Here is a 19,609-nt window from a genome sequence, read left to right as displayed (position 1 = left end):
TTTTTTCCTACTGCCTTCCTGGGATGGGGGTGGGGGAGGGAAGTGGGAAATAAGTTAACCTCCCCTTTGCCAGCTGTGCCAGCTATTTCTAGCAAAATAGACACAGCAAAGTGTATCAATGCTGTATTACTCTCCACCTTCTTCCCCAGGGTCTGTTGATGGTGGAAGGGAGGTCTCAGCAAGTATTTCCCTCCCTTCTCTCCCCACAAGGACCACTGTGATAGCTAGAGCTGAATTCAGTGTAGTGTGACAGGTAAAAAAACGGTCAGGGCAGAGCTGCCTTAGGTTGGATCAGTGTCAGGCCTAAAGAAAATAAATTGAACAGACGATAAGCAGAAAATGTTTTAAAAAGGAAAAGGTAAGAAACAGAGATGGCTAATAACTAGCATCTTCTGTCGGAATACAAGCCCCCCGAATTGTTCTTCTAATGCATCCCATTGCTTTTCTAGTGTCTGGCGTAAGCTCTTGTCTTCCGTGATATGTCATATCTCATCTAGGACCTCTGTTGCTAGAAAAAGATGACAATAGAGAATTAGACTGTTACTGCTTTGAGGTAATAATCACATTTGTGATGCTTTTGTACCAAGGATAGCATAATGGGATTTTGATTTATAAGTGTTTAAATAAGTAAATTGGGGGGTCTATTACTGTAAGATTTTGAGCAGTTTTTTACATGATTTTTATATGATTTCTATGGCTTACGGGGAAAATACACAAGAGCTAATGTCTTCTTAGCTATCTAAAGATACGAAAAACCAGAACAACCCGAAAAAATAATCCTTTTCTGCCATGGGATGGAGCATACATAGCAGGAATTCACAACAGTGAATGTCATGCTTTATGACAGTGATGAAGTTCTCTAGTATGCAACACGAGGCTCAGTTTTCATGATCAAGGGCAAAAACTAGATTTACTTGGACAACTGAGTACAGACATGCTAGCTATTTGCATTAAGAGAGAGTTTTGGGGGATTAAGAGAGTAAGAAGAGATAGGGCATAGGGAAGTCACAAGAAATCCTAGGAGGTTTGTAACTGTAGAGATCCTTTCTCTTGCTGAGTAAATGTCAGGGGGCAAATCCGTACAGGGGCTTTATTATTCTCTTCCCAAGGTCTTCAATGATTTTTTTGTCGTGCCCATGTTCTTAGTATCTTGCCTACCCACATGAGCTAATGATCTAGATTCCAACATTTGGCAAGCACATGAACATTAGTAGCAAAAAGTACTCTCCTAAGCTACTAAATCAAGTGTTCTCCATAATAATGGACAGCAGAAATCACTACCATGAAATAAGGGTTAATGTGAGTATGATTGTAATCCACTTCAGGGAGTTCTGCATATGCTCTCGTGACCCACGTGCTGTACAGAAAGAAAGAGCATATGTATGCCTAAGGAAGGTAATGGGAAAGAGTCAGAAATGCCTGGGAAATTTCAACTGTTGTGCTTAGATTATCAGAAATGAAAACTGCAGAATCAATAATCTGAATGGACAGTGTGAAAAGTCAGAGTCATGATAACTGGGAGGTGTAGAAAAGTGGTCCAACTGAACTAAAAGATTGTTCTTCAGCAACAAAATTGAAATTGAAGCAAGGGTAGCAGCTGATCTGGGATCTCCTGCTGCTGAAATCTAGTTGTCTGAGAGAAACCCAAGAGATCTGTTCATCAGAAGAAGGAGAAAAATAAGGAAAAAGAGCCAAAAAAGAAAAACTATTCTGCTTCACAGCTGGAAAACCAATTGCACTTGTGTATGTGTGTAAGTACATACTAAGGAAATAAAGAGGATGAGGTCTGGAGTAAATGCCTCCAAGACTTGTTTTAGCATCTTTCCAGTTCAGCTAAACAGGTTCCAGAATGCTATGACTAAGGAAACTCTGCTCACTTTTCGGAATAGAAAAGGGAAGAGTTTACCAATGAAGCAATATGAACAGTGGGAGTTTTCGGGGGACTGATGCTTATCTCTTTTGAAGGAGGAATGAGGTTCTAGTCATGCAGATTGAGGGCACTGAACAATCAGTGTTCAGCTCAGTACCTCAAAGAGTGATGCTTAGCTCACATGCATTTGTGATCAGTAGCTATTATTGACAAAGCTTGGACTTGAAACCTCGTTACTGATCCAGTGCGTGTGTCAGTACTGTTACCTACTCAGGAAAAAGACCTGCGTTTCAAAAATCAACTGGAGTAATTTATTAGAGGCGGCTTAGATGAAAAAAAGAACACGGCAGGAAAGATCTAGTTAAGAGGCAGGTTATGGAGCTGTTTTATCATTCTTTCAGCAGTTCAACTGCAAAGTCTCCTTTGCGAAAGTAAATTGTCGGAATTCTGTTAGAAAGGAAAAAGCAGAGTTCATCTGTCAGAAATATATCATATTTTGCTTTAAGATCTCTTCTTCGTCTCACGGAATAGGGCATAGAAATTGACTTCTCCATGATTAGAGAAAGGAAAGGCAAGACAAAGATTATTTTCTGTGTTGCCTTTCAGTGACTGAAAGTGGAGCTTTGGCTCTATGTGGGAGAGGAAAGGGCCACTGGAGAAGAGTCTGACAGTGGTTGAGGCCTGTCTATAATAAGGATTCTCTGGAGTCTTCATTCCTCAGTCAACATGTGGAGAGCTGTTGTTCACTACCAGGCTTTGGAGTTTGGCAGAGTCTCGTGTCTTATGTCAGGGAAAGGCCACTGCGTTTTCATGTGGTTTGGGAGCTTCGAGCGGCCTGACCGTTGTCCTGATAGGGCGATATTTGCCCAAGAAAGTGACTGTCTCGTTACTGCTCTCTAATTTGAAGATTTATTCCAAACAGATGCATGAGATACGATCTCTGAGGTTTCATGGAGACAAGCAAGGGGAGGGAGCTTGAAGTTTTTTTCCTGGAGTGGTATTGTGAGCCTTTAATATGAATATTGCAGTTCCAGGTTATTTCCATGCCATTGCTGATAAGTATTTATAAGCTTCATTCTTGAGCTTTGGGCATCCCAGCTCAACAGTTAGAGTCAACATCACTTAGGAGAAGTTTTATAGAAAGGTGCTTGTGGCAAAGTTGAAAACAGAAATCCAGTCTGCTGGATCGCTCCTCTGGATTTTGATTTGTAATGCAAAATTATTCCTCCTGAATTATGTGGGGTATGCAGCATGTACAGGAAATGTGTTCTAAATAAAGCATCACTTACAAGTCACTAAGACTTCCAAACTTCATGAGTGTTGAAGGGTCCCTTCTGTCTGTTTTAAAAGTCGAGCCAATCTCATTTCTTATATAATGAGAAACAGGTATACTCTTTGGTTTATTCTTGTCTGTGTTCTTCTCCTTACTGCCAAGACATGAACATTTCTGGATTTTTGTAGATACGTTTGCAAAGACAAGCGTATAATGAAAAAAAATGTGAAAGAAAGGCCAGACAGCATCACTTTGGTCAGTTCAAAGAAGCTTATATTTGGTTGTTTATAAGCCCAGTGTGTTAGTTGTTTGTACTGTGATAAGAGCTTTTTTAGTGTGGAGACTGAGCCACAAAACTTACTGCAGCAATGCAGACAGTATTTGTCTACTGGTTAGAGTAATGGGCTGGAAGGCAGAAAGGTCTTGGGTCCTAGACCAAGCTGAATCAGTGACTCACTGTGTGACTCTGGGAAAGCGTGTTCAACTCAGTTCTGCAATGTTGCAGAAATAAGGTCAGCTGCTACCCTGAAACAGGTTCTAAGTGACAGGACAATACTGCGTGTGGGAGAGAAGAAGCCTTTTTCTTATTCTGGATAGATGTAAATTGCACACTCTGTTCACCTGAGCCCACGTTTCGTGGTGAAGAATTGTGGCTGTGGTAGCACTCTTGTATTGTCAGTTGGATATTTTGGAGAAAATTGAAAAACCAAAACAAAAACAGAGAAAACACAAAAACAAACTTAACATCGTCCAGAGAAATTCATATAGAAGTGAGTTGGAAGGATGAAAAAATATCCAGAGAAAAACTGTCTGCTATTTATTTTAATATCAAGGAGAACTTAATTTATCCATGCCAGGTTTCAGATTTTGGCATCAGCTGATCACAGATATACAAAATAAAATCAGCATTACATTGACCTGTGGACTTTGTCTCCTGAGTAAGGAAGTAACTGAAAGGAGCTTTTTGGTAGAAGTGGGTATTGAAAAATATCGTGCAGTTTTTGTGAGCAGGAATAATGCTGCTTCCACTGTTATAATTTTTCAGGTGTTCAGGTGCATATTGGGACATCTCATTTGCAAATTAGGAGGAAAAAAAAGTAGGAGAAGCTTTTCCAGGTCCCTCCTTTTCTCTTTTGTGAAAATTTATTAGGACATCTTGCAAATCAAAGTATGTGGATGAGAAAGAAGACTGTTACTCATATTCGACTATCAATCTTTATATCCAGAAAGATGAGATCTTTTTTATCAACACCTTTGTCTGTATTTTAGGAAGTACAGATTGTCTGGCTTGACCCCATCACAAACAGCATAATTTGCAGTGAAGCGTATATACTGAGGAGTATACTCCATATACTCCTGATATGTTAATCCTGTAGCGTATATCCACTGTTGTACTCAAATCTTTACGAATGGACAACACAGACTGTAGTGATAAATGAAAGTACTTCTTGGTGCTCTTTTCTCCCCCCAAAAAAGGTCTCAATTGTAGAAATTCACAGTAACCACTCCAGCAGATAAATTTATTGAGCTTTTGGGCCCATTCCAAAAATATTTACTTAAGGCTGTATGTTTTGCTATTTTGCAATCACATCCTGCTGACTTTTTCCAGTTTGAAATGGCCAAATGGATATGGAGAACACAAGTGGCTAAATTCCTGATATTCAACGACCTGAAAACAGTTTTATCTGATCCACTCAGAGCAGAGAGTAAAAGGTTCAGGGAGGAGATTACGTTTTGGAATCTGAACTGAGAAGTGAAACAGGTCAGTAAGAAAGCTAGTTCTCATGGTCTTTTTCTTGTTTCATATTGAAAGGAAATGGTGGGTGTTGCATCTGACCAAGCAGTTAGCAAAAAACGCTTCCATCATCAAATGTTGTTGTTTTCCCAGTGTGCAAATCTCTTATCCATTCTTTTTACTTTTAAGGAAATACCAGTCCTATCCTTAGAAGCAGTTCTGAGAAACTGCATAGCAAATTTTTACATTTAATATTTCCAGTACGGTGATTTGTCTAACAGCCATCTCTGAAAACGGAGCCAGAACCGTACGGGTTATGTTGGGCTAGACACTTACCCATCGCCATGTATGATAAAAGCCATGTCAGTCAGTCTGGGCCAACATGCGCAAATGCATTCCTGTCAAATTATGCTCTCAGTGATAGCTCGTCACTTCCAGTTCTTGCTGTATATATCTAATTGCAATTTAGTAAATAAATCTGCAAGAAGAACTCCAACTCAGCTCTCTCTTTCTCTCTCAGCTATGTTTGATCCTGCAGGCACAGCAGGTTTAAAAAAAAAAAAAGCCATCAAAAACTGTCACCAACCTCCCCGCCCTGAATCCTCCAGGATCTCTGAATAAATAAGAACCAGGTCAGCAGGTTATGGCTGCATACAGGTATTCTTCAGAGGAAAACTAGCTAACTAGCTAAATATATAAATACAGTTCACACACAAACAGGCATTTTAAAGTAATTATGGAAAGTAGGAAACTGGAATAAAATCTCAGTGGTTATGCTTACATTTTGGGAAAACCTGGCACCATTGCACTGCACTGAACAAATATAGAAGACACAGCCATGAAAACAGCTGTACAGCTGTTTTATATTAATCCCTAACTCTAGAGCAGAGCTAATGCAATTGCATTGCTGCTTGTACAAAAGCAAAAATCTTTCCTACATTGGCAAGTTTGTTTGTTCTAGGTTTGTAATAGGTGCAAATGAGTTTTAAAAATACTGGATGCACATGTGGAATATAATTTAACAGCTTTAAGGTTTCCCAGTCACTAAGAGTAATATGTCCTTAAGCAAGTTTCCTGAGTTTGCCAATTTACGTAGGTGAGTAAACTAGACAGGTCAAATAACTGGCGTGGTTTATAAATAGACTAAAAAATCTCCATATATAGACTAGCATCCAGACTTTCTATTGTTTGAAGTAAATGATATCATTATTTGGATGTCTTTCCAGAACTGAAAGGACTAGACTTCGGAAACTAAAAGTAGTTAAATATAGAAATTGCTACTTTAATGAGTGGATGCTGTGTTTCATTATTATGCTACTAATATGTGAACAAATGGCTTTCTGTACTTGGGGATGGGAAGGAGGATTTTACTTCAGTAATATAAAAGGTTGGACAAAAGCCAAATTCAGATTAACGGCTGACAGTCTTTTTATCCTCATTGCTTTTTTGGAAAATATTTTTGATCCATTGTGCAGTCTAATTGAACATACCAGGTGGTTACGCTGTCCACTAAGATGTGCCTTACATAGGCATTTGCACAAATCAGATACAAATTGCATAGTGTTTTGCATAGGACTTTCTAATAGTATAAAAATTAAAGGAGAAACAAATTGCCTCCGAGTATAGCTTGTCATTGCAGACTCCCTAGACACACAAGTAAACATATCTACTTTGCCACATCAGATGATAGCTTTCTTGGTCATCATAACTAGAAAACACTTCTGCTGATTCCTGTAGTGTTAGTTTTTAAAAACACCTAACCAGGTTCAGTTAGCAAAGATTTGTTAGGAAGCAGGGCTCTTGTTAAGATGTCCCAGTGCTCTTACTCTAAAGATCACCGCACCGTTAGCTGAGGAATGCAGTTCTATATGGTAGATGACAATTAGTTGTCCTATAAGAAAAGATAAAAGACTCAAATAATACGCATCTCTAAAAGCATGCGTTTGCCAAAGTGGAGTCAAGTTAAAAAAGATATCAGAACAAATTTTCACTTGGCAATCCAGATTTTCCTTCAGCCACTTCAGCATGTTCTTTCTTTCGGGTTTAGCTGTAAATATCAGCTGACTCTTTGTTCAGAGGGGGAATTAAGTCACCTAAATTTAGGTAGCTACGTGTTCACAAGGTGTCTGAGCCCGCCTTATAATCAGGGGAACAGTGGGTATTAGCTTACCTTAATTAATAATAATTATTAATAATAAGTAATAATTTGCATATCTTATTTTGCCCGCCTTTATTAGTATATTTCCAGCTTCAAACTCTTACTAGACTCATCTCTCTTTTTTTTTTTCTGTGAGCAGGCATGATTCTTAAGCTAGTAAAGTTGAAAATGGAGTGCTGGTAGGAGCAACACTTTCATTGTTCTTCTCTAAACACTCTAGGCCTTGGGTGTGAGTTGATGACCCCGTAACATTTGCCCCTTTGTAAGGAGTATTACAGGTATCTTCAACCATGGCAGCACACTCTTCAGAGAGTTTAGTTTTCCTGCCACATCACCCCTCTCTTCGTAACGTATGTTCGAGCCTTAGTTTGATCATTAAGGCAAAAATTGTCATTTCTTTAGGCTCCGAAATCACCTATCTCAAATAAGGAAGTCGAGAGGACTTTGTTCTTCCTTCTCTGGATGCAATTTTTATCTAGGAAAAGCCCTCTCTATCTTAACTCTCCTCAATTAGATCTTGAGAGCTGGAGCACATGGCAGTTTCCCATAGCATTGCAGATTATTCGGAAATAAGCAGCAGTGATGAATTTTTATATAATGGTGAGCATTTTTATTGTTTGACATTTTACAGCATTTTAATTGTTTTTCCCCCATCTCATACTCTTGCCCCTTTCTTAGGTTAACACATAATCATCTCTGTGAGGAATAATCCAGCAAAATGCAAGTGAATCTAGCTTCTGTACCTGTAAAATGCCCTTGTTCACTGACTTCTTGACAGAAAACTATCCAACAGCATATGCTGCTTGCTGGGAAGTACACTGTTTGCAAACTACCCCATGCTGGGCAACTAGGCAAGATCCCTGCACAGTTATTCAAATATCTGTACTGTGTATTTAGGCAGCTTTAAGGTTTACTCTGTGATTGAGCCTCTTAAAGACCTTCCTTACTTTCTTTTTAATGTCTACTATACCACAGCAGCTCCTTCTGGATTCCATGTGGTTTCCTTGGTAAATATGTGTTTGGGAGGAAAGCCACGAAAATAAAAATGCTTTTATGAAAATGTGAAGGGTAACTTCGCACTGTAGTATGTCTGGCTTCTGCAGTTGTTACAAAGCACAGTCTGGAAACTAGGACAAGAGAACTTTATAATTTGGAAAGGGGATGGTAAATAGCGCCTCAAATAGAGTGAGCCTGTGGAGCTGTGAAGTTTCATTTTGAAATGAAACTATACAGCCTCCAAATCAAGGCCGCATGCCAGAAAGTTCATATAATCAAGAGCCATGAGCTGGTCCATAAGAGGAAAGTCTTTTACAGCTTCATTTCTAAGAGGTACAGGTTCATATTTCCCATTGCTGCCCTTGACACAGTTGCTGAGACATATTTGAAAGGGCAAGTTTATGGCTTTTCAGGACTTTTCAGCATCACAGACTTTGTGTTCTCTTGCCCTGCCTTCCCTCACGCCGAAATGTCAAGCCCAGGTATCCCAGTGCCTAGGATCTGTGCTGCTTTTGTGTACTCTTCCTCTTGACGTTTGCGCGTTCATCTGGACCCGGAACTGAAGCAAGCTGCTTGCTCAGAAACCTGCTTTCCAGTTTTCTCAATACACTCCGCAGGAAGAGAGAAATAGCGTTTGAAACTCCACGCAAATCAGTAAAGCATAGTATTTTCCACAAGCGTTGCTGTTTTCATTACATTGTGAAGACTGAATTAGGCAGTTGTTAAGCGACCAGCTTTCTGAGTATGACTGGTGGCAGTCTCTGTGTGTTCATCCTGGGACCAGTTTCCTCCTACAGGCTTTTCCTCATTGAAGGATATGTAAATACATTGCTCCCCCTACTTTTGGTGGGAAGTGTAAACATTCATATGATACTGAGGTCACGCAGTAAATTATTCCAATTGCCATGCATCCAGTCTAGAAGAGATTCTGGCTTCCATTCAAATATGAAAGAAAGAATTATTTCTTAGTTAAATAATTCTCAGAACAGTTGGGGAGAGCATCCACACCCACATCTTTTCCTTCCTCTCTGAATGTGCCAATTTATATCTCCCTTTCCCCCGCCAATTAGGGCCTTCACAGTGGTCTTACTGTCCCGTATACCAGGAGCTACTGGATTGCAAGCAGTCAGTTTCAGATGACTGGTTCCTTCTTTGGCATTGTAATTCTATGAGGGCAGAGCGTTCTCCAGACCAGGCTTAATGCTGGTTAATCCAGGCCTCCCCCACTGACAACATTCTCCGTACTTGTTTTGAATGATTGTTTATAGATGTTTCTAGAGAAATAAGTTTGGCATCCAGGCAACAAATGTTTTACTGTCTTTATGTACCAAAAATGTGGGTTTGAGCAAATACAACTGTGCAGCTACGCTTGAAACCAATGAAGTCCATATCTGTCTTATTTCTCAACAACAGGAATAACCAAACATAATCAAATTTTAATTTTTCTCCTTTGTTTGAAAAGAAGCAGAAAATGAAACGCCTATAAATTGAGGTTTTATAGACCAAATTTGAAATTAATGTGAGTTTTGACAACCGAACGTCAAACGTGGAAATAAAGATTCACAATGGACATATGGGCCAGTCTTCATGACAGCCATACACCGTGCTGCTTCAGAGGCATGTTTGGAATCCTTACTCGAGTTTCGAGCTGAAATCTCACATGAAGCATGTGCATATGCCACCCACTGCACGCTGAAGAGGCATGCAGCGTGCCAGCACCTGGAGTCGTAGATCAGCTTTTCAGTGAGTTCCCAGACCTTCTAAAATCTTTATCAGTAAAACTTGGAGGAGCTGTTGTGACTGATGGAAAGAATAGAATTGGGCTGTGTCGAGGCAGAAGTTGGTGCACAACTGTAACTTACAAAACGGTACCAAAGACAATGCGGATGTGCAGAATCTTTTGATTCCAGGTTGCAATATTTTTATTACAACTTCTTTTTCCTTTCTTTGAGCAGCATGTCAGGAAATGGCTTGTATTTCCTGGGTTTTATGTACTCGTAGAACTTTCCTTGAGGGCTGTCCTCTGGTTGCCTTTGTTCTTTGTCAGAATACCGCCATTAGAGTAAAGGTACTTGGATGGGCACGCAGAGACAGCAATTGCATAAATGTGGTGAAGATTAATAATAAATAAATCATTAATGTGTGGCAAAGTTTAAAGAGACCCGAGGATATGTTTCAGTATTTTTTTAAGAGTTTGGCTGAAAGAAACTGGATTTAAGTCAAAACCAGAACCCTTTATGAATTCTCTGAAGAGAAATTGTCTTTTGTTGGCTAAAGATGTCCTAACATACGCAATGTTGTTTTGGGACAAAAGCTTTGCAAGAAATGAAGAGAGAGAGAAAAAGTGTTTTGCATTGGGACACCCACATTTTATGCTTGCTGTTTCACATGCATAAGAAAGAGACTGTGTTAGCACGAAGCAAATATGCAGGCTTTACAAACATAGCTGGCACTTGCGTGTTTTCTCTTGCTCGTGTGTAAGTTGTGTTCAAGTTCACGTTCCTTGAACCATGCCTCTTATATTCATTTCAGCACAGTGACCTAACGTTATTAAAGGGAGAAGTGGAAAATTCCCTCTTCTCCCTTTCCATTTATGTCTTTCCTTCTTCCCCCCCACTGCAGCCTAGTTCATGGCCTGCTTGTTAGAGCACTCCCAAGGGTAGGTGCATGTTTTATTTCCTCAGACAGAGAACTGAAATTTGGTCTCCCATTTCCTGCGAAAATGTTCTGACTCTGTACTATTATGGGCAATGAATGGGGCGAGAGAAAGCTGCTCTGCTCGTTTCTCCTCCACCCCATCATCTTCTCCAGCTGTGTTTTAAAAATAGAGGAGATAAAGCCACGTTTTGTGGTAGGTCAGGTTCTGTGAGCTAGACATACTCATACGAGCCCCTGTGGATCTGTCTAAACTGCTAACTGAAAGAGACAGACAATGAATTTCAGCTATTCATCTGTTCTAGACAGCTTTATCTTGGTTTCTGCAAGATAAATCTGCTCTGGAGAAGGCTGGCTCTGACCAGTGTGGACATAAGCTTGTCTGTGCCACTTGACCCCATACCCAGGGATCTATCTCCAGCCCTTTATATTTAGTAGTTTCTATTTAGGTATCGTCTCAGACAACTGGGGAGTTACCCTGCCTTGTTTATAGATTCCAGAGTAATTCGGCTGGAACCTAGGTGTCCAGGATGGCACATACATGTGCGCATGGCCAGAAACAAAACTGCCCTGCTAGCTGTACTGGAGGAGTTTATTAATATTAATATTATTACACAATTACATTACTGTAAAGAAATCTTATAGCACATAAGAGCTATTAAGTTGCAAATCTATTGCCTGTCCTCCTGCCCTTAGTACAAGTGTATCTTTCCTTACAAGTTTATCCCTTCTCAACCCACCCTCCCACGCCACGTCTTTCAGGTGCAGATGTGATGGAGAGTCCCATGGGCTGTCCAAGGGGGGGTCCTGTGGTCTTGGGCCTGCAGGTCAGTGCCACTGCTCCCTGTAGGCACCCACGCTCCTACCGTTGGAAAACTCCCCCCTTCTTTGTTCTTCACCAGATTTGATATCCTATTCCCCCTTTTTTTTCTTTTCCTGAACTCACCTTTATGCCACCTATGCACTTCCTTTTCTCCACCCAGACTTCTCCCAACCCATCCCTTATTATTTTTTCGTTATGGTTCCTAGTTTTGTTACTATCATACCCAAAGTCGGTATTTCTGACACTGTTACCTAGGGAATTTTGGCCCTATATTGCATTACTGATAGTTATCGAGGTGAGGCAGTCTTGTATCCCAAAACTGCCTTCTGACCTACAGTTCATGCTAGTTATAGTTCATTTACATTATATGCGTTTTGGACAGATTTATCATGCTTTAGCCTTGACTCCCCTACCTAATTCTAATTAAGCAGTGTCTCATTTAATGCACAGACAGCTTGCATACAAGCACAACACTGTATCCCATTTTATGTTCCCATCACGTCTCTGCTCTTGAATGGTTTTCATCACACTCCTTGTTCCCATCAGAGGCTGGTTAGTTTTGAGGCCTGGTGTTCCAGCAGCACCTCTTACTCACAGGGGGTTTCAGATTAGGACACTTAGTGTGGGATTCGTCTCACCTGAATCTGGGCATCTGCAGTGTAGACACATGCAGCTGAACTAGTTATGCCAGGCTACTTTTATAATATATGCCAGGAAAACTGACCCTTCTAGGGTGTGGTTTATCTCAAATATCTAAAACAGTTCTGATTAAACTCCCTGTATTCTTTATAGCAGCAGGGCAGATGATGTGCTGCACATGTCTGTATCACAGATACCTTGTATTAGATTATATAAACCCCATTTCCAGGGTCTGCCTAGACTCTGGACTTTTTAATGATTAGCAGAATTTTAGATCACACAAAAAATTAGCAAGATCTAGATTTGAATGTTTAGTTGGCAGATAAATTTAGATTTGAGAAAGTTGCCATCCTTCCAGTTTAATTGCACAGATCGTAGAATACCGTTTTGCTGCAAACACAGTTTTCAAAATCTAACTCCATGCTAACTCTCTGCCTGTCTTTAGACTTCTGCAGTGTAGATGTCTCTGTATAAGGTAGTCACCTCCATTGCTTAACCGAGAACAGTGAGTGCCGTGGTCAGTATAGATGCCAATATCAGGATGGGGTGAATTTTGTCTTAGGACTACCTGTTTTCCCCAGTGACTATAAAGATAGTCCAGGCACCTATCTCAGATCAAGACATCTACGTCTGGATTTCAGCGCTGGTATTATATAACCAGACGTGGTTTTTCCTCAATAAATAAACATTTTTCGTGCTGCTTTAAAACTACATTCATTGTCCATCTCTAAGTTTTAAACTGGGCTTTTGGAATTCTAATTATTGCTAATTATGTACCCATTTGATTTCCCTTCATGTGAATTGTGTGTCTGTGTGCATATGATTTTTTACAAGGATCTTTAACAAATTTATTTTTTAACCTTTAAAAAGTCTTAAACTGTAATGTTTTATACGGTAACTTCCCCGTAATGTCAGATTAAATGACAGTGCAATTATCTGCCTTCAAGAAATTATAAACAAGCATAGATGATAAAATGGAAAATGTTACATGTGACTAAAGGCTTCCCGAGTCCTCCCACTAGCAGTCAAAAAATGAAGAAGCCAAAATCAGGCTATAAGGAGAGCCCAAGTATAATCCAGAAAAGACGTATTAACAACGGTCTTCAACGTTTTCCCGTTAAGTTCCCTACCTTTGGAAATACCTTCCTAATTTTCCTCTTCATTATCTGATGAATCTATGTGCATGAAAGGACATAAAATGAGAAAAGAAAAGAAAAAAAAGCTTTCTAAAATTTTGGAAAAAAACAATTGTGTCCCCACATTAGCTGCTGGTATTGCTACAACATGCAAATTAAAATGTTGGATGGTGAGTAGTACACAAACAATAGACCTTGAACTTCTTCCAGTCTAAATAAATATTAGCAGGCTCCCTTTTTTTACAAGTGCACAAGTATCTTGCCATAGTTCTGATTCATACTCTATTTTCTCTTTAGCAACAGTTTACCAAATTTAGAGCCATTCTGCTAATTAGGAAAGAAACAAACTCCTTATTGTTCTCTTTATTATTTTCACAGTAGGCGTAATTGAAAACCCGCATGATTAAATTATTGTATATGTCAGTCTGTTACTGTTAGACAAAGATATATTGTTATTTACAGCTCCAACGAAAACAGCTCTTGAAAAGTTCGTAATGAATTTCTATTAATGGCTGCACTCCTTACTACACTGCTCCCTAGTGAGGACCTTAATCCTGCAGAGGAAAATGTTCACAGAGGCGCTATGTCTGTGTGGCATCCATGCAAATGAATAAAACTATTCTGGATTTCTGAAAAGAGGGAGACCTCTGTGGAAATGAAAGAACATGTGAGAGAGATCCACATGTCATCTGCAAATAGGTTAATAGGAAAAACAATGTAGTTAATAGAAAAGCAACATGGCAATAGTTAAGTTTAGTTCTCTGGTAAACTGTATTTATGACTGTATGATCATTTAACTAACATACGGACCAACCTGAACAAGTTGCTAGAGTTCACAAAGTGGTCGTGGCTTATTATTTCCTCTGAATACTAGTATAAGCCTAAAGTAGAGTTCAGAGCATGACTCAGAGCACTATTATGTCCATGAGATAATTTTCTGAATCAAGCATCTAACTTCTAAATAGCTGGGGGCATAATTTCAGTTCTGTGGTCCTGTTTTATCAACATGAAATGCCTATTCATTTCATTAAATATGGGAAGTAAATATAAAGCTGAAACTAAAATATTTTAATAACTACAACTATTAAATTGTGGAAATTAATGTCATGGTACAGCCATCAACTTGTCATGATAAACATAAGAATTTATTTTGGGAACTTTATATTTCTGCTTGCCATAATATTGAGAACCTGTTATGTACGTATAATTCAAAGGAGGACTTAGGTAATACCTGCTAGATTCCTGCTTCATACCTTTTGTTCCTTTGGCTCACGCGGTGAAATCCAAAGCCTGGAGTTGTGTTTTCAGGTTCTCTGTGGTGTAAAGAGAGACCTGGATACCCTAGAAATGTCATCCAAGAACCCCACCTGTTGAATGGGGGGGGGGGGGGGGAGTTACTTAGAGCTAGCCCATAAAAAATGTTAAAACAACGCAGTGCCGATCCCTTGCTATATTTTAGGTCCCAGAGTCGAAGCTAGGGCAGGAAGGAATCCAGAACTCACCACTCCCCCTGGAGTCAAGCATGTACTGTTTTGGGGTTAACGCAGCGACTGGAGGTGGCAGCATGACCACCTTTTTTATCCAACAGTATGGCAGTTCAGAGCATCCATTTTGGTTTGGAAGTTTGTTTGTACCCAAGTCACACACCTTTCAAGAGGCGACAGGCTTGGGCAGGGAGGGGGAAGGAGCTGTTCATCCCTGCCATGGTGCAGCAAAGGGTTCCCGGTTCTCCAGGCTAGGAGGGGAGCAAGCAAAATGGAGCATGATTCCGTAGCCTCATGTTAGGGTGCCTTGCTTCTGGTTTCTGTTCTTAGCAGTATTTTCGGTTTTATGTAGGGAGTGGTGCACAGGAAAATTAGTGGCGGCCTTGAGTGAGGAGCTGTGGCTCCAAGACATCCTTCCTCTAGGCTTCACTCCTTTTTTTTTTCTTAGGCCGCTGGGGTACTCTTCAGAGTTTCAAATTCCTGAGCTTAGGTGGGCCACAGGCTGGTCTTCACTGTGTTCCTAATTATTAAGTTGCAGTTATAAAAGTTATACCGCAGCATGCACAGCCCGTTCTTTTCTGGTCAAGTTTCTGAACAGAAGTGACAGTGGCTGCTATGTTTTTTGTTGTTGGTGTGTGTTAGGTATATTTTGAGCTTGTCTGTTCAAGTCCATCCAAGGAATTGCATGGAGTGTTGCGTATTTTGTATCCATATACTTGCAGTCCAGGCCAAGGCAGTTCTGGACATGCAGAACAGACATAACTGCAGTTATCTACTTAATCTAGGTCTGAATTCTAGGTCAGAGTAGCAAGTTTTAGGTGCCTCCAGGATAGGCAGTCAGGAGAGGGGAGAGTTTGGCTCGTGATTTTAAATGTGATACCCAAGACTTCCTTTATGTCCAGCCATAAATATTTTAAAGCACAGCAACAATTTAGGGCATGCATAAAAGGATGCACTGCTTTGTAACACAGGACTAGACTGTGTCCCTGAAGAATCCAAGCAGCTGCTCCTCTGTGATATGGATATCTGTTGCACGTGTCAAAAAGGTGTGTGAGACATATTGCTCAACATGATGTTGCAACATTTTGAAACTATGGAGGGAAGTTAATATAGTAACATTATATTTCTTGATGCTGATCTCCACTCAGTGCTGCTGCATCTAAGCGTGACTTACAGAGGTTTCACCAAAAGTCATAGACCTGATCCAAGTCTTTGCTTGCGAAAACTCCCAGGGAGTATGGGAATCAAAGCTTACTATGTTGTGCTAGATACTGTAACTGATATTATTTAACTCTCTTTTTATGTATATTTGGTTTGCAGGGTGGAAAGACTTACACAGGACCATGTGGAGGAAGAGACTGCAGTGGAGGCTGTCAGTGTTTCCCTGAAAAGGGAGGCCGTGTAAGTAACATTTCCTGTTCAAATGTTCTTCATGGTGCCAGTTCAACACCATTTGTTGTAGGTGGACTTGCGTCAGACTGTCAGAGCGAAGAATATTAAAATAATTGCTGTTTTCAAGAAAAAGTTCTGCTATTTCATCTTATACTTCTGTATTTGCAGCTGTAGATTTGAAGCACTTGTCAATTTGCATAAATACTTTGTTATAAGTATAGCACATTCTTCTGTTGAAGTTTACCGGCAAGGGACCTCACGGCCATAATGAGCTGATTAGACCACAATTCTAGGGACAAACATCCTGTTAGTTATATGCTAGAGCATCCCTGGCTTGTGTGGCAAGGGTAAATAAATATAAACAAAATAACTCAGTAATCTTCTTAAAATCTTCCTAAAGAAATAGTATCCAATAAAAGATATCTCATACATGTGATGTCCATCAAAGCAGGCAGGAACCAGGCCTGCAAAATCTGAAATCCCCACTGGAAGGGAACCCCTTGAGACTTTGTGCTGTTAGGTTCTTGTTGTTACTCTTTTTTTTTTTTTTAATTTTAGAGAGTAGTAGGAGATGAGGCAGAGGAAGGGAGGTGGGGTGGGAGGGATTAGCCACCTGCCACAAAGAGCTCCAAGCAGTAGGCCAGTTCCTAGCCTATATGGCTTAAATCCCTGGCTCGCAGACTTCTTCTGTACCATTTGGCCTTCTGCAGCTGAGAGGATGATTCAGCCTTTTCCATCCACCCATCTCTAAGAATAGGTCAGGAAAGAGATGCAGCAGGTCATATGCTCTTTCTGCTATCACAGCCCTCATAAGCTTGTTTAGTTCTCTGCCTTCCTTCCACACTGCACGCTGCCAGGTCCGGTTCCCATCACATTCCTCAAGCTTGACTCCACGTCTGAGTAGAAGAAGAGGTGGAAAGAAAGGCACAGTGTAGGTGGGAGGCAGGGAACACTCTTGTTTACAGCAGAAGTCCTGAGGTCTCTGTGCAAGTCAGATGATCCCTGGGTTACCATGCCATGAACACTGTCATGGTTGTATACTCCCATCCCCTGACCACGATCTGCTCATGGTCTGCTTTTCATTACGATAGCTTAATGGCAAACCGCTGAAAATGAGGACAAAAACACCCTCCGTCGAGACAGAGCTTACAGTTGGGCTCTCTCCTACTGTCATTGCCATTTAGCAAGTGTCAAGTTTAGCAAGTGTCTCCTGCCACATCCGTCCAAGGGCACTGAATGACAAAAACTGTTGCTGTATGAAATGGGTTCAAGTCTGATGTTGCTAATGTCTTTTTTCAGTCTAATTTTCTTCTAATAGCAAAGCACGCATGTACTTGTTCCGCACTGCAATTGGTGAAAATAGTCATCGGTTGAAAAACTACCAGCTTTGTAACTAAAGTGTTTTTCATTTTCCTTATTGACTGAATGATCCTTATTTAACAAATTGCCTAATGCGCAAGAGAAAAGAGGTAGCCAAACAGAAGTACATGCATAGATTAGAAAATCTGAAGATGTTAAACTATCCAAGTAGAGAATCAGTCTGGTGCCAGTGTCCAGAAGCTCTGTGTGATTTGCTTAGTATCTGGATTAGGAGATAGTGGCAGATTTTATGTGCTCGTTCTCCACTTTTCACTGACACGAGGAAAGCAAAGTAACCTCAGTAACTAATCTCACTGGGCTCCCATTAAATAGACACTAAAAAAGAGAAAAAGGGGATATTACAAAATATGATTTATGTTTTGCTACTTGTGGGTTATTGCACAAAATGTAAAGGAGTATTGGAGAAAGTGATTTAAAGAGTTTTCACTCTTCACTTCAAAACACTTCAAAAATTGTGTTTTAATTCTCTGAAATTATATACCTCATTCTGAGTCAGCGTACACTGCTGATTGTGACATCTCTTCGGATGTCATAACCTCAGTTAAACAGCTGGTTTAAGGAACAAGATTGGCCTTTGGAGACTAGTTAAATTTGGCGTAGCTTCTGGTCTCATGCTAATGCTCAATGGGAATATTTATTTTCACAAAATCTCTGTATAATCTGGCACGACACACATTTGCTGTTTGAGGTGACTCAGTACATGCACAATAGAGATATTGCATGTTTACACTTGTAAGAATGCCTGAAGAAGTTTGCTAGAGCCTGCTTGTTCGGTGACTCCCTGTGTCAGATACAACAGACCTGTCACTTACAGGGCATCTGGAATTCAGGTAAAAATGGTACTGTGAAAGTCTGCAGCCAGTTATCAGCCCTACCACTCCATGAAAATTTAAATTCTTTTCATAACAGATCTCTCAAAACCAGACAAACAAAATCACTTTCTTTCGATTGCTGTTGATGAATGTGTGTCAGAAACTGTTGACTGATGTTAAGTGCAGTGGAGTATTAAATACTATTGCAAATTATTAAAGTAGGAAAAAATGCCGGCTTTTTTTTTTGTATGTTTCTACTTCATTTTCTGCCATTGTTTCAGTTCCATCAGCGTTTAGATAAAGATACTTTATTTATTTACTTAATCTAAGGGCATTTGTTTAAATAAAGTGCTTTTTAGTAAAATTTCCCGTTGACATGATCTGGAGGCTCCGTGCTAGCGGCACAGAGACATTGTCTCGCTACATATATGAAGATTCAGCTAGACTTCGGTAATTTGTGCCAGGTCTCCAGATGTATGACAGCTGGAAGCCCTGTGGTTCCGTCTTACACTACTTTTGGTTTGAGACAGATAACGTTAGGCACGAAGGCCCAGAAAAGCTGAATCGTATTTCGTATAGGCAGTTTCTAGGGACAAAAGGCCACCTTGCACAAATCAGTGCATGCACCTAGCAGGCCTGCCAGAAAGAATTATGGTATCACTGGGCTGTGTTTTCAGTTTTTCCTCCACTTTTTGGGCTGTGCTTGGCCATGAAGCTTTCCCTAGGCTCAAAGACAGCTAGATGGGAGCCAGTGGGGACAAGGAAATGAAGGAGCAGAAGCTCTGTTTGCCTCCTGCAGCAGTGGAGGAGCAGCTGTAGCAAGGAAAATCGAGCAGCTAACCCGTCAGCTCCTCTGTCACATCGGAGCTGCTCCGGGGGCTGCAAAGTCACCTGGGAAAGGCACTTTCTGCCTCATTTCCATGAGGAAAACGGGTCGGATTCTAACATTCAGCGAATCACAGGGAATTGCTAATAAACACATTTATAATTCACAACAAATGCCTAGCCAGTGCTTGAAGGAGTTTCTCTACAGGAATGTCTTTTTAGGGCCATGCACAATCCCCTTGAAGTTACCACGTCCTCTGCCACTTTTGAGTTCACGCCTTTGGAACAAAGAGTAAAGGGAACTTCTTCCATGAGCCAGGTTTCCTAATGACACTCTAGCCTTTGTTCCTTTTTACTGCAGAGTAGCTATTTTACTTTAAACCTAGATGCGTATTTACCATTAGTTGGATACAAATATCCAGTCTTTAAAG

General features: G+C 40.4%; 1 protein-coding gene across 2 annotated transcripts in view; it reads left to right on the top strand.

Moving 5' to 3' along the window:
- The window catches only part of COL4A2 (collagen type IV alpha 2 chain), a 145,212-nt gene that overhangs the window by 27,858 nt on the left and 97,745 nt on the right, over positions 1-19,609 (top strand). For both annotated transcript variants that reach the window (XM_068927428.1, XM_068927421.1), the window contains exon 4: positions 16,090-16,170. In XM_068927428.1, the coding sequence (XP_068783529.1) occupies positions 16,090-16,170 (81 nt within the window). The remainder of the gene's footprint in view (positions 1-16,089; positions 16,171-19,609) is intronic.

This window comes from Struthio camelus, chromosome 1, assembly GCF_040807025.1.
Source record: "Struthio camelus isolate bStrCam1 chromosome 1, bStrCam1.hap1, whole genome shotgun sequence".
Taxonomy (NCBI): Eukaryota; Metazoa; Chordata; class Aves; order Struthioniformes; family Struthionidae; genus Struthio; species Struthio camelus.
This window is presented reverse-complemented; position numbering and strand designations above follow the sequence as displayed.